Raw genomic sequence first — 25,188 nt, forward strand, 5'->3', positions numbered from 1 at the left:
AGGGCTCCGCCAGGCGTTCCCAGCAGACCCTCACTATGCGCTTGGGCCTGCCGAGTCTGTCCGGCTTTCTCCTCCTCCAGCGGATCCAACTCACCACCAGGTGATGATCAGTGGACAGCTCAGCCCCTCTCTTCACCCGAGTGTCCAAAACATGCGGCCGAAGTTCTGATGATACGACAACAAAGTCGATCATCGACCTCCTGCCTAGGGTGTCCTGGTGCCAAGTGCACTGATGGACACCCTTATGTTTGAACATGGTGTTCGTTATGGACAATCCGTGACTAGCACGGAGTTGGAAGTTGTGAGATGTTAAATTCCATGTAGAGAATGGTTTAGTCCTTTTATCAGCTGTGCCTATTTAAGGCTGCAATTGTGTCTTGTTAAGAGGATTGATGCTGTTAGGCTTGTTGGTGTGCGCCTGAATAAATCCACTGCTACTTCCACCTTCCTCTGCCGTCACTCTTATTTCTCACTAGTAATCCAGCCGCAAAGGCATCTGGTTGACGAGCATGTTTCATGTTTGTAAAAAAAAAATATATATATGTATATATATATTATTTTAATTGATTTCATTATTTTTTAATGTAGATATTTTACATACCATTTAGAAAATTTTTTTTATTTATATATATATAAAAAAAAAATGAAATATAACCGCAATTTCAAACCCCTTAAGGCCAATCAGGAATCGACTTTCACAGGACGTCACGATCTACGTCATCTCTGCGGGCCAAAGCTTGTCGCGGCAGAAGAGATCCTCTATTTCTGCTTTCCCTCCGTCCACCATGGTGTAGCCTTGTCATCTGTTTGGGGGCAACAGTAAATACCGTCTAATGAAAGCTCGTGTATGTTCTGGTGGGGGGGATTTGCCATCCGAAACCGATCGGCTCCGTTTGCACGCAATAGGTAATGAACGACGAGACAGAATCGGAGAGCTGGAAGAGAAACTCCGGGAGCTCCAGGTGAGGCTGATCAGAGCAGCAGGGAGAGCTGAGCATTCTGGCTCACAGATAAACTACATCAAGGTGTTTCAGGATCGTCAGGGTGTTTCGATTTCCTGTCTTGTTTCCATCTTCAAACCAGAGCTGCTATAACCTGCTTATTTTATCGCAAGTTGACTAAATTCGGTGTTGGTGACTTGGATAAACAATCATTCGGTTTATTTTAGGCATCTTTATAAATTCTGACTTTGTTCTGTTCAGATCAAAGGAACATCATGTCAATCTGACTGTAAACCTTTGGAAAATATTAGTATGTATCTTGAATGAACAGCTCTGTTAATGCAGAAAATGTTTAAAACAATGATTTTTTGTGGTTTGCCAACACAAAGTAGCACATAATTGTGAAGTGGAAGGAAGACGATTATAAATAAAGTCACAAAGATGTGACATGCATTTGTATTTAGCCTCCTTTAATTTAATAGTCGTAAAGGGCAGTGCTTTGAAATGTCCTGAGAAGTCATCTAATGAGTAAATGGATTAAATATTTATTTTAGTTCATATCCATTCATGCTTCCTCATGTAGTAAAGAAAACATCAGAATCAGCTTTTTTGGCAAGTTCGTACATACAAACAAGAAATTTGACTCCGGTACACTTTGCTCTTTGGTTTTGTATTACAGAATATACATATTTACAATGTATAATATACACATATATAATAAAAAGGTGCATTTGCAACATCTGTATGCTGTTGTTCTGTACTCTATTGAATGTTCAACAGAGAAACAGCCTGGGGGAAGAAACTGTCTCTGTGGCGGCTGGTTTTAGTGAACAGTGCTCTGTAGCGACGGCCTGAAGGTAAAGCTCTGAACAGTTTATGTGCAGGGTGTGTGGGGTCTGCAGAGATTTTAGCAGCTCTTTTCTTGACCCTAGACCTGTATAAGTTCTGGATGGAGGGAAGGTCAGCCCTGATTATTCTCTCTGCAGTCCTGGTTATTCGTTGCAGTCTGGACCTGTCCTGTTTTGTGGATGAGCCAAACCACACTGAGATGGATGAAGACAGGACAGACTGAATGATGGCAGTGTAGAAGATGACCAGCAGCTCCTGTGGAAGGTTGAACTTCTTGAGTTGCCTCAGGAAGTACAGTCTCTGCTGGGCCTTCTTCTGAACAGTGTCTATGTGTGAAGACCATCTCAGGTCCTCAGAGATGGTGGTTCCTAAGAACTTGAAGTGGTCCACGGCCGATACAGTGTTGTTGAGGATGGTGAGGGGGGTGTATGGGGGTGGTGTTATCTGAAAATCCACCACCATTTCCACAGTCTTGAGTGGGTTCAGTTCAAGGTAGTTCTGACCGCACCAGTGGACCAGCCGATCCACCTGCTGTCTGTATGCAGACTCACCACCGTCCTGGATCAGACCGATGACAGTGGTGTCGTCTGCAAACTTCAGGAGTTTCACAGACGAGTCTGATGAGGTGCAGTCGTTTGTGTACAGAGAGAAGAGGAGTGGGGATAGAACACACCCCTGGGGGGCACCAGTACTTATTGATCTGGATCGGGAGAAGATGCTCTCCAGTCTCACCTGCTGCTGTCGGTCCGTTAGGAAGCTGTTGATCCACTGACAGGTGGAGGCTGGGACGTTGAGCTGGGTGAGCTTCTGGTGGAGAATGTCTGGTATGATGGTGTTGAAGGCCGAGCTGAACTCTACAAACAGGATCCTGGCGTACGTCCCTGGGTGGTCGAGGTGTTGCAGGATGAAGTGTAGACCTAAGTTAACAGCATCATCTGCCGACCTGTTTGCTCTGTAAGGAAACTGCAGGGGGTCCAGCAGGGGGCCTGTGATGTCTTTCAGGTGCTTCAACACCAGCCGCTCAAAGGATTTCATGACCACAGACGTCAGGGCTACAGGCCTGTAGTCATTTAATCCTAGGATGGTGGGTTTCTTGGGAACCAGGATGATGGTGGATTGTTTGAGGCATGATGGGGAGACGTTATCAGGTCCTCCAGCTTTCTTTGATTTCATGCGCTGAAAGAGCCTATTTACATCTTCCTCGGAGATCTTTAGTGCAGGCAGAGGATCTGAAGGTAGGGGGTTGGTTGTTTTACGGGTCGAATTTGTTCCTGAATGGGATGTGGAGGGGATGGTTTGAGGTGTGAATGGCTTCTTGTCATGTCTGCAGTAGAAGCCATTCAGACGGTTGGCCAGGAGACAACTCTGGCCAACCGTCTGAATGGCACATTTTGCTGTGTTATTATTTCTAATATGTGCAAAACATGTTGACATTTTCTTCCTCCTTTCAGGAACATTTAAAACAAGTCTCTTTCAGGGAGGATAAACAAAAATTTCAGGTCATGGTAGTCATCGCAATAAAGTTTAGACTTCATGTACATACAGTTAAAACAAAAAGTACCTCTTTTACAGCACATATCATGCAGGGTTTTAACTTTTTGTTTTCTGTTGTTTTATAGTATTGAGCAAATGCTGGCTGTGAATCCCGGAAAGACGCCTATCAGTCTGCTGCAGGAGTATGGAACGCGGATAGGCAAAACCCCAGTGTACGACCTGCTGAAGGCTGAGGGACAGGCCCATCAGCCCAACTTCACATTCCGCGTCTCTGTTGGAGAGATCAGCTGCACCGGCCAAGGGCCCAGCAAGAAAGCAGCCAAGCACAAAGCAGCTGAGGCTGCTCTGAAGATGCTCAAGGGAGGCCTCGGAGGCCCAGCTGCAGTTGCTTTTGGAGAAGACGGTTTTACTGAAGTTGATGTGTCTGTAGATGGAGACAGGTCAGACTTCTGATTCATTTTTAATTACAATTGTTAATCTAGCATAAATATCTTTACTTTGTTTTGGTATATTCAATAGCTTCAAAGCCAAGTTGACTGACGTGTCGTCATTTAGCAGATGAAAGATAATGGTTTGTGTGGTTTCAGTGTTTCCTTCTCTGTTATGTTATGTTTTGTCTCGACTTGTGTGTAGCTGTCAGTCAGAGATGAAGACGTCAAACAGTTCCCAGCAGTCTGAATGTAATCCTGTAGGGGCACTTCAGGTAAATAATCTCTGTCTGTCTACTGCATTTTACCAGATTATTTTACATAGATTTAATATATTGGTCCATCCCAACAGCTTACAATATGATTCAAAGTTTATCTGTTATATAGATTTATTACACTTAGTGATGATTTTGATTGTTATTGTTTACAGCTAATGAAAACCCAAAATTCATGTCTTAGAATAATAAAATCAGACATCAGACCAATAAAAAAAGTAGTTTTTAATACAGAGCTGTCATGGTATGAACTACGAGTCACGGGTTGTCTGTCAGAGACCTACAAAAGGCCAAAGAAGAAAAGCCTTTCAGAGTGCTGTATCCAAACATAATAATGGAAAGTGAAGGAAGAAAAACAAAAAATTTAACAGCACAATGTATAGCAAATGTATTGTTGCGATATTACTGTACGCAAAATGCATATGGCGAAGAACTGCTTGGACTGGAATAAATAATAGCTAACTACTTAAGTACCCTGGATCTAGCCTTCCATGCTTAGAACATATTTGGTGATTGCTTTATAATGTAGCATAAAGTCATGTGGTAGTCATTAAGAAACTACATGTTGGTTATGTTTGCAGTAAACCTAGAGTTGAAAGATACTAACACTGTTAAATATTTGATGTTTAATCCCAAGTCATACAATCATCATGACATTCACCAACTTTATTGTCTGTTTTTCTAAAATCATGCAGCCCTAATTGGTTGTTCTTTTTATTTTTCTATCACATTTTTTCCTTTCGCTCAACTTTCCACTCATATGTTTGGATACAGCACTCTGTGAACAGCCAACTTCTTCAGCAATGACCTACTGTGGCTTGTCCTCCTTGTGAACGGAGACTATTATTGTCTGCTGGACAGCTGTTTTTCTTTTCCTTTTTCTCACACTCATGTATATGTGTGCAAACATGAATACGCACGTAGGGTATGTTTGCAAGGGGGAGCATATAATTAGTTTTTGTTTTTTGTGCAAGAAAGGGAGCACTCAGTAAAAGAGGGTGGGAACCAAGTCACCAGTGTTCTCTACGATTGTGTAGGCTAAAACATGATCATAACATTTCTGTATTAAATATCCTTGGCCTTCTGGTCTCATGTAATATTCTAATTATCTAAATGAAACTGTACATTCAATCTCTAAGATATGAGTTTCACTTTTTTAATTAAATTACTGAACTAAATAAACTTTTCACTGGTGCTTGACTTTTTTAAGATGCACTTTTGGTTTATAGTTTGTCATTTTGTTCTGTCTTCTGTGCCAGGAGTTGGTGGTGCAGAAAGGATGGCGTCTGCCAGAGTACACAGTCACTCAGGAGTCTGGTCCAGCTCATCGCAAAGAGTTCACAATGACCTGCAGAGTCGAGAGATTTGTAGAAATTGGTACATTTTAAAATGTTGTACTTATACCATACATGCTTTGTGTATTTGCTTTTGGTTAGGATCAAGCCATAAATTTAATTTGTCATGGTATTTAAACCCTGTCCTCATACAGCCCATACAAGATACAAACAAAGACAAAACAGTAAAAAAAATATACTAAATTAACAATGTTGGTAGGAAACACATCCATTTGTTTATAGGGTAAAGGCAATGTCTGGCTTTCAGTTATCTTTTGTATTTAACAAATAGGGAAGATAGTTGGTAAACTCAGCTTCTGTTGTTCGAATGCATGTTATCATTTCGATTCTATGTCCCACTGGATTATAATTCTGTATTTTCCTGTTCAGGAAGCGGCACATCTAAGAAGCTTGCCAAGAGAAATGCAGCCGCCAAGATGCTTTCACGGATACACGATGTGCCGGTGGATCTGAGGAGCAGCAATGATGCCGAGGCAGAAGAGGACACGTTTAATATTGTAAGAATCAAACGGGAGTTATAAAAGTAATAAAAATCACTCATAGTGGTTAAACATCAGTGTAGGAAAGAGTCTGCACCCACAGGCGTTTGAGGAAATGTTAAAATGACAAAACTTTGTACTTTCAATTGTGCTTAGCATAAATAATATTGCAGTCAGGAAAATTAACTGATGTAAAATCCATGTCTCCTATAATCAAAGCACATGGGAAGCAGAGTGGAGCCGGGTAAAAGTAAAGGCTACAGCTGCACGTGGGATTCTCTGCGTAACTCCGCTGGAGAGAAGATTCTCCAGCTCCGCAGCCACCCTCTGGGCATGCCCTCTGACTCAAACTTCTGCTCCCTGCTGAGTGACCTTTCTGCAGAGCAACGCTTCGACATTAGCTACCTTGATCTAGGTGAGCTTAAGAAAACTGGCAGTCAGAGCTACATTCACCTTATCAGTGCACTGCAGTTTTGTCACACTGAAGGTCTGAAGGAGTTTAACAAAGTGAAAGGCACATAGTTATAGATGATTTTTTAAGGTAAATTTAGGTTCCATGTGTATATGATTCAGCTTAGCTTCTTATGAACCTGATTGACTCATTTGTTGCAAAAATATTATACCTCTTGTATTTCTATTTGCATTGTGTCAGGTTACAACCACAAACCTCAACATATATCTGAATATTTTGTGGTAGACCCACAAAATGTAGTGCATAACTATGATGTGGAGGTAAAATGATAAATGTAATTTAATCTAAGGATAAATATAAGTGTGCTGTGCCTCAGAAGCTTATTAGAGAACCTTAGTGAACAAACAGCAACATGAAGACCAAGGAACACCAAAACAGGTCAGGGATTAGGTTTTAGAGAAGTTTAAAGCAGGCTTAGGATATAAATCTGCATCCTAAGATTTAAACATCTCACAGAGCATTGTTCAATCAATCATCTGGAAATGGAAAGAGTTTTTCACAACTTATAAAGACATGGCTGTCAACCTATGATGACAGGTAAGGCACAATGTGTGTTAACAAACTAATATTGCACAACACCCTGAAATATGATTTCCATGGTGAAACATGGTGGCAACATCATGATGTGGAGGAAGATGGTCAGAGTTGTTAGTAGGTTTAATAGAGCTAAGATAATCCTTGAAGAAAGTCTTAAGACTAGTGTGGAGGTTCGTCCTCTAGCCATATACAATTAAATGGGCCCAGTCAAAGTCCAGATCAAAATCAAATTGAGAATCTGTGGCAAAACCTTCACCTTCAAAATTGTTGTTCTTTGTTTTGCAACAAAGAATGGGCAAAAGTATCAGTCTCCAGATGTGCAAAGTAAATTGAGAGATAACTTGGGGCCAAAAGTGGAAGAAAAAAAAAACAAAAGCTGCGAAAGACTTGAAAATGGGGTCATGGTTCACCTTCCAGCACGACACTGACCCTAAACATACAGCTATTCCATTCACGTTTTAGCTATGTTATATTATGACTCCACGGGCTGTTACAGTTTTTTCTGCAGAGCCCATAAATAGACATCAGGTTTACCTTTAAATGTTTGCGTCCTCCTATCTGCAGGTATCTTGATTGCATTGACTGAAAATTTAACCAATGCATCATAAAGCTATGAAAATAAATGCAAGCTGCTTTCTATTGTATGTAATATAATGCAAACACCCATATCTGGTTTAATGGTGGGATGACGAAACATAGTTCTACTTTCAAATGTACCCATTCCAATTGTCCAATCTGTTTCTAAAATAGTTTTCATGTTTTATTTCATGGAAAACAATAATAGAACAGCTAAGCATAAGCATAAGACAAGGAGCAGTAATAATGTGTTGCTGTCCTGTTTTCTTTGTGTCCATTTTCAGAGGAGCGCAGTCTCAGCGGCCTGTGTCAGTGTCTGGTAGAGCTGTCCACGCAGCCAATCACAGTGTGCCATGGCTTCGCTCGGAACGTAGACGCAGCGCGAGCTAACGCGGCCCACAATGCACTGCAGTACCTGAAAATCATGGCAGGAGGGAAATGACAGACCTGCTCTGTTTCTTTTCCACAGACTTGAACTTGCTGCAATACAATATGCCATCAAACAACTCCTCTTTGGATGAAGGGTCATTTTCTGACATATTTAAAAAAAAAACAAAGGAAACCTCAGATTCAACAATAAGATACTTTTTCTGCCCTGAAATTCACACAGAGTCATTTATTTTAGTTTCTAATGATTGAAAGGTGCCACTGTTCATTTTCTTGCCTAAAATCCATGAACTCATTCTTGTAAAATTTTGCTTATTTGTTTGAAATTATTTTTTAAAATACTATTTTTTTTTTACCTTTGACTTTATGTAGTCCAATATATTTTCTTAAATATGAACAATAAATAGGGCTGCACGGTGGCGCAGTTGGTAGCACTGTTGCCTTGCATAAAGGTCCTGGGTTCAATTCCCAGCCAGGGGTCTTTCTGCATGGAGTTTGCATGTTCTCCCCGTGCATATGTGGGTTCTCACTGGGTACTCTGGCTTCCTCCCACAGTCCAAAGACATGCCTGTTAGGTTAATTGGTAACTCTAAATTGCCCTTAGGTGTATGAATGAGTGTGTGTATGGTTGTATGTGTGTTGCCCTGCGATGGACTGGCGACCTGTCCAGGGTGTACCCCGCCCATAGACTGCTGGAGATAGGCACCAGCTTCCCCGCGACCCACTATGGAAGAAGAGGTATAGAAAATGACTGACTGGACGATAAATACGTATATATCAGAAACATTAAATGTTGCTGATAGTAGTTGCTCATGTCAAAGTAGGTAATGCTTTGCAGCAAAATAAAAACCAAAACCTCAGTTGGCTATTTGACTTGCTAGATGTAGAGTTAACGGTTTATTTATTAGTCCTACAGAATGAAATTCATGTGCATGGATGTGAAAGACACTCCCACTCTGACTGTCAAAAATCTTTACTATTTTAGCTGCTATCCCATTAACAAATGAGCTTTGTCATTGTCATTTTCTGTGTGTTTTAGATTATGAAGTAACATTAGCTGTATGTTAAATCATACAGCGCCCTACACATTTATTGGCACCACTGGTAAAGATGTGTTAAAGGCCTTAAAATGTATTTTTCATCTATTGCACATCAACATCTGGGAACACTATAAAAACAGCAACATTTATTTGAGTCATTTTATTCAGTAAGGGGAAAAAATAAATCTCTTGTTATCAAATACTTTTGCACAACATCACTGGTGCTTCTGATAATTCCTTTAAAATAATGAATTCATCTTTATATTGTTTATACTGATCAGAGCTTATATGAAGGTTTAAATAGTAACCCATGACATTCCTTTACCCTTGAATATAAAGCATTATGGGACATAGAGGCCCATTTCTGTAACCCACTCTTCAATATGGGAAAGACAACAGAACATGCCATTTGAGTTGGGCAGATGTGTTGATAAATCAGAGAATGACAAGGAAATGTCTGCACAGCTTAAACCTGCCTACATCTGCAGTCAGAGTAATAATTAACTGGTTTTGGATGGACAAGGAGCCATGTTTGAGGAGGATTGTAAGGGAGGCAAAAACAAAACTCTAAACCTGACAGTGAGATAACTGTAACCGAGCCTGTGCTACTGCAGTTAAAGATGAATTCATTTTAAGGCTTTTTACACCTTCTTAATAGGACTGCAAATACATGTGGAGGGTGCCAGGTCTGAGGTGTCCTTAACAAGTTTCACAAATACTACCTTCACAGATCTCTATTAATAGTCTGTGAATCAGAAGCTTTATGAGTCCACAGCTGTTTTGAAGTACATTTGCTTCTTAATAGAAGCCTTCAGTGGCTGGTTGAAGCACCTTTTGATTCAGTTTTCTGTCAGTTGTTCTGAATCAGATGATCCTGAAATAAAGTTCTGCATTCTTGTAGGATAATCTTGACAAGTACTTATTTGAAACCTTCAGCTAAAACTGTAGTGTGTAAACAGGTTACAAAGGATCAAACAGGTCTTGCTCGAAGGTATCTGTCAGGAGCAGGTATAAAAATATTCAACATTATTGTACAGGATAAATGTCGCAGTTGTGGAAAAAGTTTAAGATAATTTATTTGCGTCTCATTTTTTTACATGACAAAAATCATGTCATTTTAACAGTTCAGGTGAAAGATACTGTACTTATAACAAAATATTGATTTATTTTGACAAAGTAGCCACATAAAGCTACCACAGATTATAATGTGGTGTTTAAATCATTGACTTTCATGTGTTTTCTTTTTTTTTTTGGTTTGCAAAACTTTGAATTGAATTGTAATGATCAGAAACTGACACTCTCATTGTCTACCGGTTGTGTCTCTGTGTAAAATCTTTCTCCACAACTGTAAGAAATCTCTCTCTCTTCTGCATTATGTGTTGACAAACAGAGTTTTGAAAATCTATGTTTTCATGTGTTTGTCTCCAAAGTGCATTGAGGCATTTCTGAGGATTATAAGCATTTTTAGAAAAGGCAGATCTGCAAACAGTTGTTCTGATCATTAAAAAGAGGAAGTTAGGAACTAGCTTTTAATTTTACTTTGGTCGCTCACACCATCTCTGTGCTGGCAATTTTCTATATTTAAAAATAAGAAATGCAAATGAAATATGAACTCTATCAGACATTGTTGATGCTTTTGATAAAACATTTTTGTAAGATTTAAAGTTGTTTTTACTCTGAATAAATTACCATTCCATCACACTTCACTGTTAGTCTTTGCTTTTTTCCTGTTTTATATAAGCATGTTTTGCACATTTTTTCCAATTTTATTTTTTCCTCAGTATCTGAAGCATTCACATTTTAAGAGAGTTTAAGTTGATGCTTGGATCCACTTTCCAAACGAAAAAAGTTTCCACATCCTGTTGTACGTTTCAGTCCTACTGTTTCTTTCTCCATCACCTGCTGTGTCTGTCTGGTGAGGGGCTGACTTCTTCATCTGCGTAGCCGCTGCTGTCGGACTGCATGCTGTCGCCCCGGACCACTTCACCTACACAATCGGGAAAAAAAACACATTCAGCTCTTCTCAAAATTCTGCAAACAAAACCGTTCAGCAGCTGCAGTCTAACCTGAATTTGGCAAAGAAAAGACATTGTTTCTCCTTGAAGAAGACACCTGCTCAGTGACCTGTATATGTATGTGCCTCCCATCATGCTTACAGTGCCTTGAAAAGGTATTCACAACTCATGAATTTTTCACATTTTGGTCATGTTACACCCGAAAACTTCCATGTATTGGGATTTTATGTGATCAAACACAAAGTAGCGCACAGTTGTGAATAGGAAGGAGTCCATACTTAATACAACCACCTTTTGCAGCAAATACAGCTTTGGTATATGTCTCCCCAAACTATGCACATCTAGAGACGGGTTAACTCCTTTTTTCCTGCAAAATAGCTTAAACTTGGTCAGACTAGATAGAAAACATTTGTGAGCATCAGCTTTTAAATCTAAATCACTGATTTGATGTTTAGACTTTGACTGTGCCATTCTAACTCGTGCATTATTTGATCAATTACAATGTAGCTCTGGATGTATGTTGAGTGTTACTGCCCTGGAGGGTGAATCTGGAAGTCTGAAGTCTTTGCATCATCTAACAAGTTATCATTCAGTATTGCCCTATATTTAGGTCCATCAATCTTCCCATCAACTCCGACCTGCTTCTCTTTTCCTTCTAAAGAAAACATCCCCACAACATGATGTTGCCAACACTATTCCACTGTTATAGTAGTGTGTTCAGGGGGATGTGCAGTGTTAAGATTTCTACCCTACATAGTGTTTTGGATGTAGGTTGGTATCATCTGAACGGAGAACTGACTTCCACGTGTTTGTTGTGACCGCTAGCTTGTGGTAAATTGCCAGAGTTTACCACTTCTTGTGGACTTTCTTTCTTGACACTTTTTGGCTGGATATGTGCATTTCTGTTGATGGATTCTCCCACCTGAGCTGTGTATCACACAAATGCATGCATGACCTGTTTTAGTGTTTGTTCACTTATGTTCTCTGACAAACCTCTAAAACCTTCACAGAACAACTGTATTTATCCTGAATTTAAATTACATACATGTTGACTATTTATTATGGCTGCAGGGTGTTACAGTTGGTAGCACTGTTGCCTTGCAGCAAAAAGGCCCTAGGTTAGAATTCTGGCCTGGGGTCTTTTTGAATTGAGTTTGCATGTTCTCCCTGTGCATGTGTGGGTTCTCTCCAGGTACTCCCACAGTCCAAAAACATGACTGTTAGGTTAACTGGTTTCTCTAAATTATCCTCAGGTGTCAGTATGTGCATGGTTGTTTGTCTTGCATGTCTCTGTGTTGCCCTGTGATGGACTGGCCACCTGTCCAGAGTGTACCCCGCCTCTCGCCCAGTTACCGCTGGAGATAGGCACCAATGACCCTGATAGGATAAATGGGTCTAGATGGTGGATGGATGACTATTTAATAATAAGGTGACATCTGAGCCAGTTATGCAGGATTTTATTTAGAGGTATCGACATAAAGGAGGCACGTAAATGCAGATCCCACTTTTCAGATTTTAATCTGTAAAGTATTTTAAAAACCACGTATTATTTTCTTTCTACTTTACAATCATGTAATACTTTGCATTTGTCTAAAGTTTGTGGAAATAATATGACACTGTGAAAAGACTTTGCAGTTTCTCTTGTTTTCTTTTATGATGCCCTAAAGTTGAGCCGTAAGCAGATTGTCACTTGCTACAACTGAGAAAGAAGAAGCATAGAAATAAAACATGCAAACATGTTAAACAAATTGGCGGCTGTTAGTGTGAGCTGATTTATATGTGCTGCACTTGCGCTCCTTCTCAGTCTAAAGAAACTTTGGTTCATGTCAAGTCACACAAATAAGCATGAGCATTTGTTACCTTTGTATGAATGTTTTTTGCAGAGTGACGAAGTGACTGTTCTCATAGCTTCTGGTTGTCCAAAATCATCCTCTCCTGCGCTATGCACCTAAGGAGGCAGAGGGAATTAAATATATTTAACATAGATACTCTTTATTTTACAATGTAAATAAAGTGAGCCACTAAAAACAATGAGTTTAACTAAATAAGTAAAACTGGAGATTATTTACTGTTTCAAAACTGAATTTGTGACTTTCTTGTTTGTCCTCTTTAGGTTTTGCTAGAATCACAGTATACTGACCCAGAGTTGCAGAACAAAATCTAGTTTGCAGAAAATACATTTTACAAATGTAAAAGCCTTGCAGAAACACTAAACATAGCTTCAAAAAGGAAAATACTTATAAATGCACAATATACAGTATATTACTATTACTATTCAAACCCACAACTTTCAGATTGCAAGACTAAGCCACATGTACACCATTGTGGGGTTCTTTGTCCTCGCTTTGACAACAAAAGGTTTTCTATAATCTACTGTTATGTGACTTCTATAAACATTATCTACCAGCAAGAGGCTGCTCACTTACTTTGATTTGATCAGGGGTCATAATCTGTCATTTTCAGAAAAGATGACCAATATGTGTCATTGTTCAACTTTATGTGCTTAGAAATATTTATAGAATAGAATCAGTGGAGAATTTCTCAGTGTTTATGGGTACAATTAAAGTAGGGGAAAACTGGTCCAGAGACTTTTTCATAACTGTCTTAAACAAGTCCACATAAATTATTAAAATTAATTAGCAAGTTTTGCTTTTCAGATTTCCACTGCCATCGAATTTGATACTTATAACACACATTATATTTTCAACATTTTGTTTTATTGTTGTTTTTGGCTCCTCAGGGCCTCCATATTTCAAGCCTGTATGAAAAATAAGAAACCAAAATGTCTTTAAAAGAAAATTATACAAAACAATGTTGTACAACAACAACACCCAGTAGTTTAACATAACTTCTCGGAAAAGAGCAATGAAAGATTAATCAGTCGCTAAACTAAAATTAAGCATCAAGTTCAGGAGGAAACGTTAAATTGAAATTCCTTTCTGTTATGTCCAAGGGTGTAGAAATGAGTTAAACATTAGGGAGGAGCACATATTGGAAACCTTACAGATCTGTAAATGGTTTAACATGTTTTACTGGTCAAAAATGCCTCAAACCCTTGATGTCCCTGCATGGCATTACAACATTACATATTGTAATGTACAGTTTCAGGGTGTGACTTACAAAAGATAAAAAAGCAGCATCTGTTGAGGCTTTTCTTATACATAAAGATTTTTAACAACTGATTTGCAGATGTGTTTAGGCTCACACACTGTTAAATCTGTTACTATCAAAGCCTAACCCTGACATCAACACTGTTCACCGATTTATTTTAAGACCTCCAGCCCTGTGCTATCTTCTACTTTTTCTGTTTGTGCTGCTGCATTGCTGCTCCTAAATATACAAAATATCTTCAGAGATGCATGTCTAAGGTACCACTTCTGAGCATATTCTATCAATAATGTGATTTTTAAACCTTACCACACCCTGAGGCTCCCCCTAGCTCTAATTATATTTTATACACCAACTCCCCTTAAACTCTCTTAAATATCACTAATATTTTAAGCCCTCACTCGAGCTTCCTCCGTCTCTCCATCTTTTATTGCTTTATCTGCCTCACTACTTCTGAACTATCATTCTCCTGATGAGACACTATTACACATATCTAATATAATGTCAGACATGTTAAATAACCGAGTATTATTAGGCATTGACCTTGTGATGTGTGACCGTTACTCACTGACGTTACTCTTTTTAAGAAAACAAAGTAAGTCCTGCTGTTGCTAAAGCCTTTTCTTTGGTGGTGGCATTTTGCTGAAATAAGATGACAAAACATTTTTTGGATGGTGTTGACGTTACTTGGGAACACGGGTGCCCATCCCAGGATGAAGATGAGGCTATGGTAAAGATATGGAACGGTAAAGTTGTCATCAATGTTGAGACCTACAAATAATAATAATTTACTACATTGATTGACTAATAATTGTGCTAATAATTTGACTCACCATTGAGGTGAGATGATTTAAACTTTTTATGATCCACAATAATCCACTAAGGCACATATAAACACAGTTTAAATTCAGCATTTCATTGTATGTGCTAGAACTTAAAACCCCCAAAGGTTTCTGTACCTCCTCTAGCTCAAATGAGTTGACCTGCTGACGGTTACTGGAGAATTTGCCAGGGCCCGGATGTGTTAGGGGGTTTAGGTACTGTCCCTCTTCCTCATTAAATGGCTCTACAGGTGTCCGTGTGGATGAGGCAGGTGGAGCATGGCAGGAATCTGCAGAGTTCATGGAAGACAAGGACACATCCTCTTCTTCCCAGCCAGTCACAGTGATGCAGCAGTGACCGTAACTCCCGCTAGACTTCAGAACCGGAGGTGATCCGGATCCATCCACCTGTAGGGCCTTTCTAGAAGAGGCAGGGTGTGAGTCTTCATTAGGCTCAGAGGTAAGGGTTTGTAGAGTAGGTTTGTGTGATGGAGAGCATAATCTATCTCTACTTTCTGTCCCAGAGATAAGAAGGAAGTGGTTTTTGTTCTGACAGCAGAACGGAGCTTGATGTACACTCTCCACTATTTGTGGGCAGATTAAATCAAATGTAACTTTGGCGCCAGGACTTAGCTCACTTGTCCTTGTGTTATTTGGTGTCAAACATGAGTCCAGTTCTGGCTGATCTGAAGCTACCAGAGTTTCTGTTTCTATCACAGTTTCTCCTGATATCGATGACGTTAGAGATGTTCTTACACCATCTGCTTGTCTGACATAATCAGTATTATCTGCTTGTTCATTGTCCACTGTCTCCTCATGGCCGATTTTATTTCCCTCCTGATAAATGTCTGTGTCCTCTGCAGCCTGCTGTGTTTGCTCCATATCTCCACCATCTGTTAGCAGTGTAAAATCCCCACATGATCCACACCTGTCATGTTCCCCTAATTCCAGCTTCTTGGCACTCCCAGCCTTGGATTTCAGCATTATATCCACCACTTCAGGAAGACTGGACCTCTTTCTGGGTGAGGGCTGTGGAGAGGTGGAGTCTGACCCACGAGGGGAGCCGGTGTAGAGGCACATCTTGTTCACGGTGTCCTTCAGCCTCTCTACCGGAGAGCGAGGCTCGCTTCGAATACTGGTCCTAAACCGTTCAATCCTCTCCACCGGAGATGAGAAACTAAACTCCGGCGTGGCCAGTTTCTGGAGAGGAGTCCGGGACACATGGGAGTAGAGGGAATAGAAAGCATTGGCCATGGCTGTGAGCACTTGGACTTGTCTGAAACGACCTGTGAGAAGAATAGAATGTTAACAGACAGATGCAAACAAGTTCACTTCTTCACACATCTAACAATGCAAAATGACTCCACTGATATATAGATAGAGAGATTTAACGAATCCATACTAGCAAGTGAAAGGCTGGGGTCTTCCTCTCTTATTCGCCGGATCTGGGCATCCAGGAAGAGGCGGAAGTTTATGCCCTGAGCCTGAGAGGGAAAGGTGAAGAATCGAGGAGGGATGCGTACAGTGACCTGAGGTTCTTCACAGCCAAAACCCAGCTCGTATAGAGTCTCCTCCGCATCCTCTGAACACATCTGCAGAACCTCTGACACACTGAAAGAAGACATACATTCAGGTGCATGTCAAAAAATAAGAAAATCATCCAAAATGTATTTATTTCAGAAGTGTATTTTAAAAGTTAAACATATATATTCATGAGACACATGTTTGTGGATTTTTCAAGCATTTATTTATGCATTTATTCATTTTGGCTCACAACTACTGAAATAATAATTATTTCTCAAAACATTTGTGTATTACCTTGGACCAATAAGGTCACGGAATACAGAAATGTGATATTCTGACCCACACAATCATAGGGTCTGCTGACGTTAGATTTCCAGCTCACTACTAAAAATGCTGGCTCTGTCTAAGCAAATCAATGCAAAGCTGTAAAAAAACATTTCCTTCTCAGGCTTTTAGTCTTAGTTGAGCATTATCATACTTATTTAATTTATTTAATTGCTTGTATTCTCTGGATATGTTTTATTGTTTTAATATACTGTAAAATTACATGTTTAAGTTATTTGCAACTTTATGCCTTGTGCAGCGCTTTAGTCAACTATTGTTTTAATTGTGCTACAGAAATAAAATGTAACTTTTACTGTAAAAGTTGAGTGGAAGGAAAAATGGTGGCAAAAGAAGGTCTACAAATAACAGGCATAACCAGAGCTTTGACTAAACTGTGAAGCAAAACCCATTCAAGTATTTGGAGGAGATTTACAGGGTTAGTTATACACCGACATATCTAGGACATAAGCTACAACTGCAGCATTCATTGTGTTAAGCCACTTCTTAACCAGAGACCACCTTAGACGTGTCTCATCCAGGCTAAGGAGAAAAAGAACTGGACTATTGCTCATCGGTCCAAAGTCCTCTCTTCAGATGAAGGTGAATTTCAGGTCTTTTTTCTAAACCAATGCCACAGTCTTTCTTCCACTCAACTTTCCATTAATACTCTATAACTTGATACAGCACAACACACTTTTTGTGGTGTACTCTTCTTGTGGAGGGTATCAATAACTGTAGTAACATGGCAATTACATTGCATCCGTGGGTGAAATTTATTTTGGATTTTTCCCATGTAATACTCAAATTTACTGAGAAACTGAATTTTGGGTTTTCATTGGCAGTAAGCCAGTATCATCAAAATTAACAGAAATAACCAGCTGAAAATACTGTACATCACTCTGTGTGTAATGAATCTATTTATTATATGAGATTCACTTTTTGAATTTAATTGCTGAATTTATTTAGATACACCTGTAAGAAGAAGTATTGATTCAAAAAAGCATAACTACCTGACAGAGACAGTTTCTGGAAGCTGTAACTTTTCAAGCAGCAAATTGCGAAATAATTGCATGGTCTGACACTTCAGATTTTCTCATTTATATTTCTTAGCCATTTTGGAGTTTTCACGCCTCACCTTGACACTGTTTTCCAAGTGGAGGAGGAAAGGCAGCTGGAGGCCATGCTGTGGCCCAGGTTCAGTGACGGCGGGCATAGTTTCTGTCGAGGAGTACTAAAAACAACGCGTCAAATGTTATGATACCTAAAACTTTCAAAGCAGGCAGAGATTAGATGACACACTCGCTATTTCCGAGGGAACCAATGCCAAAAAGATTTTATATTATGAATTAAAAGAGGAAGTAAACTACAGACCTGCTGCTGATTCTGCTTTGCTGTTTTATCAGGGAAGGGTGTCTGACCAGGCATCATGGTGAACAAAGAACAAGAAATAAAACTAAACAAACCCACAGATAGTCAGAACTTTCTCTGGAAATTTAGAAGTTCAAATGGTTTTGGTAAAACATTTGCAGAAAGTGATCGGTTTAGCTTCCAGTTAAACTGTAAATTAACTTTATCTACAGCTTAAAACAGAATAGAAATAGTTTTGGACGTGGCTGTGTAATCAAACATATATTTTTGCCAGGAATTTAATAATTTTGCGAATGTAAAAAACTAAACTATAATAGTAATGATCTTGTGAAATGTGTAGAAAACAGTTAACCAGTAAAATGTTGCTACTTACCCACGGTTATTTGTAGTTTCTCCAAAGTTTACAACTAAAGCTGAGAAAAAAATAATAGGCATTATGTGTTGCTTTATGAGACATTTTAGCCTACTTCATGTTTTCAGAGAGGTTCTATTTAAGCGATGTCTTGATTCTACAGGTCTGGCACTGTATTCATTTTTAATTAATTGAATTATCTTTTAAAAGAAGCAGTTTGTATTTACGCTTCATGGTTTATCTTTTGTGGTTTAGTTCTGGCTCAGTGTGAATGTTTATATAACCTCTCTAAAATGACCATTGCATAATAACTAGTATGGCAGGACACCCAATAATCCGATAAGATAAATGGACGAAAATGCTAAATACAAGCTCTTCTTTTTTACATGTGAAAAGTTCTGCACACTAATCCATTAGCAGAGTTTAAAAATAACCATAACCAAACAATATCTTATTTACCTATTTAAAACATTTGCTGGGTCATTACTTTCCCTTACATGTCTGTGTGCAAATTTAGGCTGAGAGCGAAGTCCTGCTTCAGATAATCAAATTAAATGGGTATGGTGATGAATATTCCCCTTTGAGGAGATAGAAACCCTTTTTTGGTGTTTGTGTTCGTACATGAGCTTACCATCAGCTCCAAGACTCAGGTCATCAGAAAGGGTGTTAGCTTGCAGTGCAGACTCTAAAAAAGGCAGTCAGATATTAAAATGTGATTCATTTATGTTGTAAATTGTAATTGTGCAAATTTCCAACATGTAAATTAAGGACATTAACTTAAATATATGCAGCATTTGCATTTATTTCAGATATTTATTTTAGATTTTATCTAATCTCAATAAACATCTGCAAAACTCTAAGCTCGTTTCTTTTGGATATGGTCAGGTAATCGTGCTTTGACTAAATTACATAGCATTTTTCTATATGAGCTGTTGTACTTAAATCTACACACTTTAATTGATTTTACTTTTTTTTACACTTTCTTAAGCAATATATTACACAGTTGTTAATAGCAAGGTGCATGTCTCACCAAAACTTAGCTGGCCGCAATTCTCCAAGCAGACATCCGATCTGCAAGACACATCTCAGTTTGAAACACATAAGCACAAACACACACAAATCGAGCCAGTTTCATTTGCATGCTTCAATGAAACATGTGGTCGTGTTTGCATCTCCGGCTTCGTATTAAAAATGATACCAGGCAAGGTTACAGTGCAAGTTTGTTTGACACATAATCAGCAACTTTAAACAGGCTTCTGCAGTCTTGCAACTTCCTCTTCTAGAAATATTAGCTTTCAGGTTAACAAGAAGCCAATCAGCTCATTTTCATTTTCACTTCTGAGAAAACATTCAGGCACCAGCCATTCCCTTAAATGCTCTTAGCAGGGGTGTCATGGCCAATTTAGATGCTGATTCATTGTCATCTAGTGTGTTTCTGCATTCCATAAGTGCTTGTCTCTCAATGATTGACATCTAAAGCAAAAAATATTGTTCCACCTTCCTGCAGTTAGTTTCAAACTTTGATTTCCTTTGTCACAAGCCACCAGGTAATTTCAGACATGTCAAAGAGGTCTTTACTGATGACCTTTGTTTTTTACTGTGAACTTTTTGTCATGACACCACTGTCAAACCACCTGAAAAGAAAAAACTAACTCAAGAAAATATCGCCTCAGCGTGTTCAGTCTGTGGCTGATTGAAAGCTTATTTTTCTTCTCTCTGTTTCCAATGGAACTATAAGTATGCATCACCTCAGGCTACTACAGCAGAAAAACGTTTCTGTGGCAACCTGACAGCACCACCTTCCTGCACCACCTGACTTCAAAGAGTTTCCACACTATGAAGTCAGTTATTTGCTATAGTTTCCAGTGATATGCATCTTATCAGCTGGAAAATGTGAAAACTAAGCAGTTATGAACTTATAGAAAAACAAAAACAAGTCAACTCACCCACAACGTAGGAGCCAGTTCTCAATCTTTCCAGTAAAGCCAGCTGTGAAAATGACACCTTTGAGTATCCTTATTAAATAAACATGTTTGTCATGGACAAATTCTAAAAACAGTTAACGAATTAGTTTTTTCTGTCAAGAAAAGTGTAAAAAACTACCGTTCAATGTGTAGAATATTCAACAAAGCGATGTGTTTGCTCTCACCATCCGAAAAGACATCATCATCATCTGCTATGGAGGCAGAGGCTGCGATGTTAGACAGCGGACCCTTGGGGTCCTCCACAGTCGGCCACTGTCGGCTGCTGTTGATCCAGGCTCGTCGCCTAACAGTGGACGATGACCTATCCATCTCCTCAATTCACAAACAGCTGCAAAGCATGATGGGTTCAAAACGCTAGACCAAAGACAGAAATAGTAAGTTGCTTAAGGTTGCTGTTTGATTGATGAGACTGAAGCTGCTGATATTTCTAAGATATGTTAGGATTTGGATGTATCCAAATAAAATTTTATTAAATTAAATTAAATTAAATCCATATATATTTATACATTCCCATTAGGAATTCTAATATTTTGTAAAACCAAAAATTGGTTTTCTTTTTACTCTTAATACACAAACACATTCCAGAAAACCTGGGAAGTTTGTGAAAATAATGTTTAAAAAATGTATGTGTGATTTGTTCCCCACATGACAGATGTGGATCATGTGGGGATCAAAGGTTCAAAGTCAAAGGTACAAAGAAAAAGGTTTTTACACCATTGTGGACCAAATGTTCAGATGAAACAGTTCATGACAGATATAGTGGATCCTAACTGGTGAATGTAACAAAACTGGGCATAAAACAAGAATCCACCATTTAGTTGTTCCAAGCATGGATTAACTGTGACTCACCACATTGCTCCAAATCCATCAGAAACATGCATACATCGGATTCAAATTTGTCAAGAACTTACAGCTTACGACATCTACAGAGAGTAATACAAACCTTTTTTGGAAAGTCTGATGATATCTCCTTGAAACAAAGGCCAAGGCTGGAAAACACAAAGCCTTTAAGCCATTAAGACAAAACTGCATGAGACTTTGTCCACTTACAGAAATTCAGTAGGAACTAAGACAACCATCGTGACAATAAATGTCCACCCAAATTGACATGGGGACATGGGAGCTAATGCAGATGTTAGTAGTGGTGAAAGGGGTGAATCAGTTGCCATGAGATCAGGGTCTTTGATAAGTGTGTAGGTACATCTTTTCCAGAGCTGACAAGGCTTGGACCAGTTACTGGTATCAACTTACACCAAAGTTTCAAAGTCATGGTTGCAAATGCTAAAATTCTGCCTCATGACTGTCCCAGTTTGAATACATTTTATAAGATAGCAGAGGAAGTCCTAATGTTTTCTTGTTTTTCTGTGGGGAGAAACAGACAATAAAACTAAAGGATCCCCATCTGTCACTCTTATTAAGGTAACACTGCTTTAAAATTATTTTGGCTGCAGTCCGACTGCCTGAGCTAACCAGTATATTCTCAGTCTATAAAGAGCAGAATGACAAACTGTGTTATTCTGCGCAGTAAGTACACAATATTATATGTAGTTTATTCTATATGTATTAAAATCAAACTAACAGATAACTTTTTGAAAGTGTAATAGTTATGTTTCCAACAGTAAGCAAAGGTGTTGCTTTTCAATTTTAAATAAAAACTATTAGATCATGTAACTGTGGTACTTTTAGAGCTATTACAAATTTGGGGGGAACATCAAACTATGATCCCCATCATGGTGGCATTTGACACCAGATTTGATGTCATTCAGCTAACAGACAGCTAAAAAATATCAGGTCATATTGAGAAGAACTTAAATCACTGGGGCTTCATTGACACACGAGTACATTTGATTCACTGCCAATTTGTTGATGTTCAGGTTAGTCTCGTACTGAAAACTGTTTTGAATTGGAGAATCTAACCAGACAAACCGGAAAATGCTTAGCTGTAAAACCCTGGAATCTAGCAAGAAAGGACAGCGATTACTCTGGCAAATTAACAATTAATACCTTGAGTTCCCAAACAACTATAAATAATTTAATTAAGATAGGGTAATGGTGCATAGTGGTAATGATGTTTATCCCCTAACTTTTAGACAGAAGTGAAGCTTGCAGGGAAAACACTGAAAACAATTTCCTTTATGCTAAAGTCAACTTTTTTGTTGCATTTTAAAAGCTTTCCAGCAATTTCAGTGGAAATGTGGCACCACTGAAATTCTCTTCCATAGTGCTTTAACTAAATGTTCTGTTGTAAGATTTCCGGAAAACCACCACTGTGTTTAAAGATCAGGCAGATGCATGTTTGGATGAACAGTCCACTAACATATTTATGTAAATAACAATGAACACATCTCTGCACCAAGCCAAAACTAGGGTGAAGTAAAAATTTTAAATCAAAGCCGATTTTAAAAAACAACAAATATTGCAAATTAACACAAAGGCCATATGGAAATAAGCCTTGACCCACAAAGTCAGCATAAAATATTTGCTTTACCTTTTCCCATAAGGTGATTGTGATTATTTAAAATATAAGTAGTAGATAAAATGTATTTATTCTCAAAACTGCACTGCTGAGTCTGTTCAAAACAAGGAATGTGTCTGAAAACAAAATTACAGCAGCTTTATGAGCAATAATATGATTAAACATCACTGTGGACTAGGTGCAGCACAAGAGGCCTATACTTCATGTAATCAATGCTAAATTCAGCACAACCGTAGATAATTACACCAAGATTTATAGAAAACATTAATAAAAGAACGAGAACGATTTATGCTGATATGAAAATAGATATATTCAACTTTCAGAGGGTATTTTCTAGATAATTAAAGCGTAAATACTCTGAATGTAGCCCAAAAAGTAAAAAAAAAAAAAAAAAACATTTTCAACACGCAAGAAATTTGGCTGAACTGAAATATATTTACTTTCCTGCACCAAGTAGAGAATAATCTTCCCGATGAGACGAGAGCTTTTACCTTCATGCACGCTGCAGGTTTCAGTTCTGTCAGAGGCGAACTTTCTCAGGTTTCCTGTTGAACCGGACTCAATGAGGCAGATAACTGACTGTAGGAGCGGCCCTTTAGCGGCCTTTTGAAATAGCGTCCACTCAGTGCGCCGGCCGGGCTCTATCAGAGATGGAGCCAGAGATAACTAAGCGGGGTTCGAGCTGATTTCCACCGAAGCTTGTCTGTGCTCAGCGCGGGCAGGTTTAAGCGGATCATCGCCTGGCGGTGGCGCGTCTGAGGAAGTGACTTTACATCTCATTTGACAGCCTGAAGTTATCAGCGTGGCGTGGGACGCAGCTGCGGCACATCCTGCACGAAAACAAGCGCTCACTCTGACGGGTTGCTGGAAATGTCAGCGGTAACACTGCTATTACAACACAAATTATTTTTTATTGCTTAGTTTACGGAACGGGAAAAATATATGCATCGTTTCCGCAAAGTTACCGCTTAGCATTAACTGTTCATTTTAATTTGGGGTTTTCCACGTTACAGTGATGCATTAAGCATCCTTTCTGCTAAAACTAAGACTTTATGTCCTCCAATGCCAAAAATATTCATCAGTAATAACCAACCACATTCATGTCGCAGATTCAAACAATTAGTAGGGGTTTAAGTTGCAAATTTTTCTGTTTTTATTAGTAAGACTCCACAATTAATAACTCTTTAGTGTGACCTTCCCGAAAGTGCAACTGGAGTTTCTGAAACTAATATATATATACATGCTTGAGTACCGTCTTGTCTATACAGTGTATTGCCACAAGAAGTAACTACTTAGCTCTGGTCTAACATAAATAGATTACCTACTGTATACTGGATTCAAAAATGTTATGTTGTGAAAAGATGTCTTTCCTATTTATCATTATACTATAGAAATTTTTCAAAAAACTAGATTTTTAAAAAAAAAGTAGCTTATTACATAATTTTCATTAATTAAATTACTACTTTCTACTTCTACTTCAGGAAACGTATATTGAAGTAATGCTACTCTTATTGATTATATATTTTGGCTACTAATAAAAAGAAAAAAACACTGAAACTTGAAAGGGGCCTTACACGATGACTTGATCACATGTCATACATTTATTATTTGGATGTTTATTATTCTTGCTCAGTAACCCTGAGTTCATGACTCATGTCATGAGTCCACTTGATGAATGCTTGTGGTGATGGTCCTCGGTTCTTAACAGGGTCATCAGGTTCTCTAGAGGGCTTGCTGGCACACCTTGGCATCCTAAGGTCTCCCCTCGAGGTTCCCAGGATCCACAATCAACTGTGGTCTTTGATGTCTCCTCTCTGCTAAGTGGGTTACTCTGTTGCTCCTTGCACTTCAGCTGTAGTGTCCTGGAGGCTTCCTCTGCTTTCTGAGGGATTTTAGCCCCCATCCTTGTTTTGCTTGAACTTCTGACTCGAAGTTTAGACCGAATACTCCAAAGAGGCCGTCCTCTGCTGCCTACTTTGACTGAAAATTCCCCTGCATCCCATATGTTCATTGATGAGAGTCTTGCACTTCATGAGTTTCTTCTTGATCTCTTCCATCCTCTCCTTTGATTACACATGTACAATGAGGGCTTCATCTTGTTGCTCTGGACCGCCAAACAAGGAGTGGTCTAATAACTGAGGTGATAATGTCTTCTGGAAACTTGAGCCTTAGCTAAATATCCTGTGCCATTGGAAATTTGCTGAAATGTAACAGATCTGACCAGGCTTGGCCTATCCATTTTGATTTCCATTCAGGTCTTCCTCTTCTAGTCTTCTAGCTCAATTAGTAATCTTACAAAAGACTTCTTTGACTCCGAACAGTTCACTTCTCTATTTTGTTTTTGGTTTTTTGGCATTTTTCAATGTTTGAGTCTAAATGTTT

At 38.8% G+C, this 25,188-nt stretch overlaps 2 protein-coding genes across 3 annotated transcripts; one reads left to right on the forward strand and one right to left on the reverse strand.

Annotated features, from left to right (window-relative positions):
* Nucleotides 1–718: 718 nt before the first annotated feature.
* Nucleotides 719–7,912, forward strand: tarbp2 (TAR (HIV) RNA binding protein 2). Its single transcript, XM_047348899.1, has 7 exons — nucleotides 719–962; nucleotides 3,410–3,724; nucleotides 3,918–3,987; nucleotides 5,247–5,364; nucleotides 5,712–5,839; nucleotides 6,041–6,236; nucleotides 7,691–7,912. Exons 1-7 carry the CDS (start codon nucleotides 910–912, stop codon nucleotides 7,846–7,848), a joined length of 1,038 nt encoding a protein of 345 aa, XP_047204855.1. The 5' UTR covers nucleotides 719–909; the 3' UTR covers nucleotides 7,849–7,912.
* Nucleotides 4,199–23,633, reverse strand: tespa1 (thymocyte expressed, positive selection associated 1). 2 transcript variants are annotated; one of them, XM_047348889.1, is made up of 14 exons: nucleotides 23,298–23,633; nucleotides 21,274–21,319; nucleotides 20,495–20,684; nucleotides 20,292–20,334; nucleotides 19,376–19,416; nucleotides 18,977–19,030; nucleotides 18,367–18,406; nucleotides 17,997–18,038; nucleotides 17,761–17,856; nucleotides 16,180–16,388; nucleotides 14,916–16,063; nucleotides 12,709–12,796; nucleotides 10,733–10,820; nucleotides 4,199–5,335 (listed from the first exon to the last, which is right to left on the reverse strand). In XM_047348889.1, exons 3-14 carry the CDS (start codon nucleotides 20,637–20,639, stop codon nucleotides 5,326–5,328), a joined length of 2,004 nt encoding a protein of 667 aa, XP_047204845.1. In that variant the 5' UTR covers nucleotides 20,640–20,684; nucleotides 21,274–21,319; nucleotides 23,298–23,633; the 3' UTR covers nucleotides 4,199–5,325. The 2 variants fall into 2 exon arrangements, with proteins under 2 accessions (XP_047204845.1, XP_047204846.1); XM_047348890.1 differs by lacking the exon at nucleotides 21,274–21,319.
* Between the last annotated feature and the right edge of the window lie 1,555 nt (nucleotides 23,634–25,188).

Source organism: Girardinichthys multiradiatus, chromosome 20 (genome assembly GCF_021462225.1).
Source record: "Girardinichthys multiradiatus isolate DD_20200921_A chromosome 20, DD_fGirMul_XY1, whole genome shotgun sequence".
In the NCBI taxonomy this organism is placed as follows: domain Eukaryota; kingdom Metazoa; phylum Chordata; class Actinopteri; order Cyprinodontiformes; family Goodeidae; genus Girardinichthys; species Girardinichthys multiradiatus.

What these genes read in the sequence shown, in the direction of transcription:
- tarbp2 (XM_047348899.1), top strand. Translation starts at nt 910, where the DNA reads ATGAACGACGAGACAGAATCGGAGAGCTGGAAGAGAAACTCCGGGAGC. An exon ending in AAGAGGACACGTTTAATATT is followed by an intron (nt 5,840 to 6,040) that starts GTAAGAATCAAA and finishes CTATAATCAAAG; the next exon opens with CACATGGGAAGCAGAGTGGA. An exon ending in CATTAGCTACCTTGATCTAG is followed by an intron (nt 6,237 to 7,690) that starts GTGAGCTTAAGA and finishes GTCCATTTTCAG; the next exon opens with AGGAGCGCAGTCTCAGCGGC.
- tespa1 (XM_047348890.1), bottom strand. Translation starts at nt 20,639, where the DNA reads ATGGATAGGTCATCGTCCACTGTTAGGCGACGAGCCTGGATCAACAGC. An exon ending in AACTGGCTCCTACGTTGTGG is followed by an intron (nt 19,417 to 20,291) that starts GTGAGTTGACTT and finishes TGTGTCTTGCAG; the next exon opens with ATCGGATGTCTGCTTGGAGA. An exon ending in CAAAAAACATTCATACAAAG is followed by an intron (nt 10,821 to 12,708) that starts GTAACAAATGCT and finishes CCGATTGTGTAG; the next exon opens with GTGAAGTGGTCCGGGGCGAC.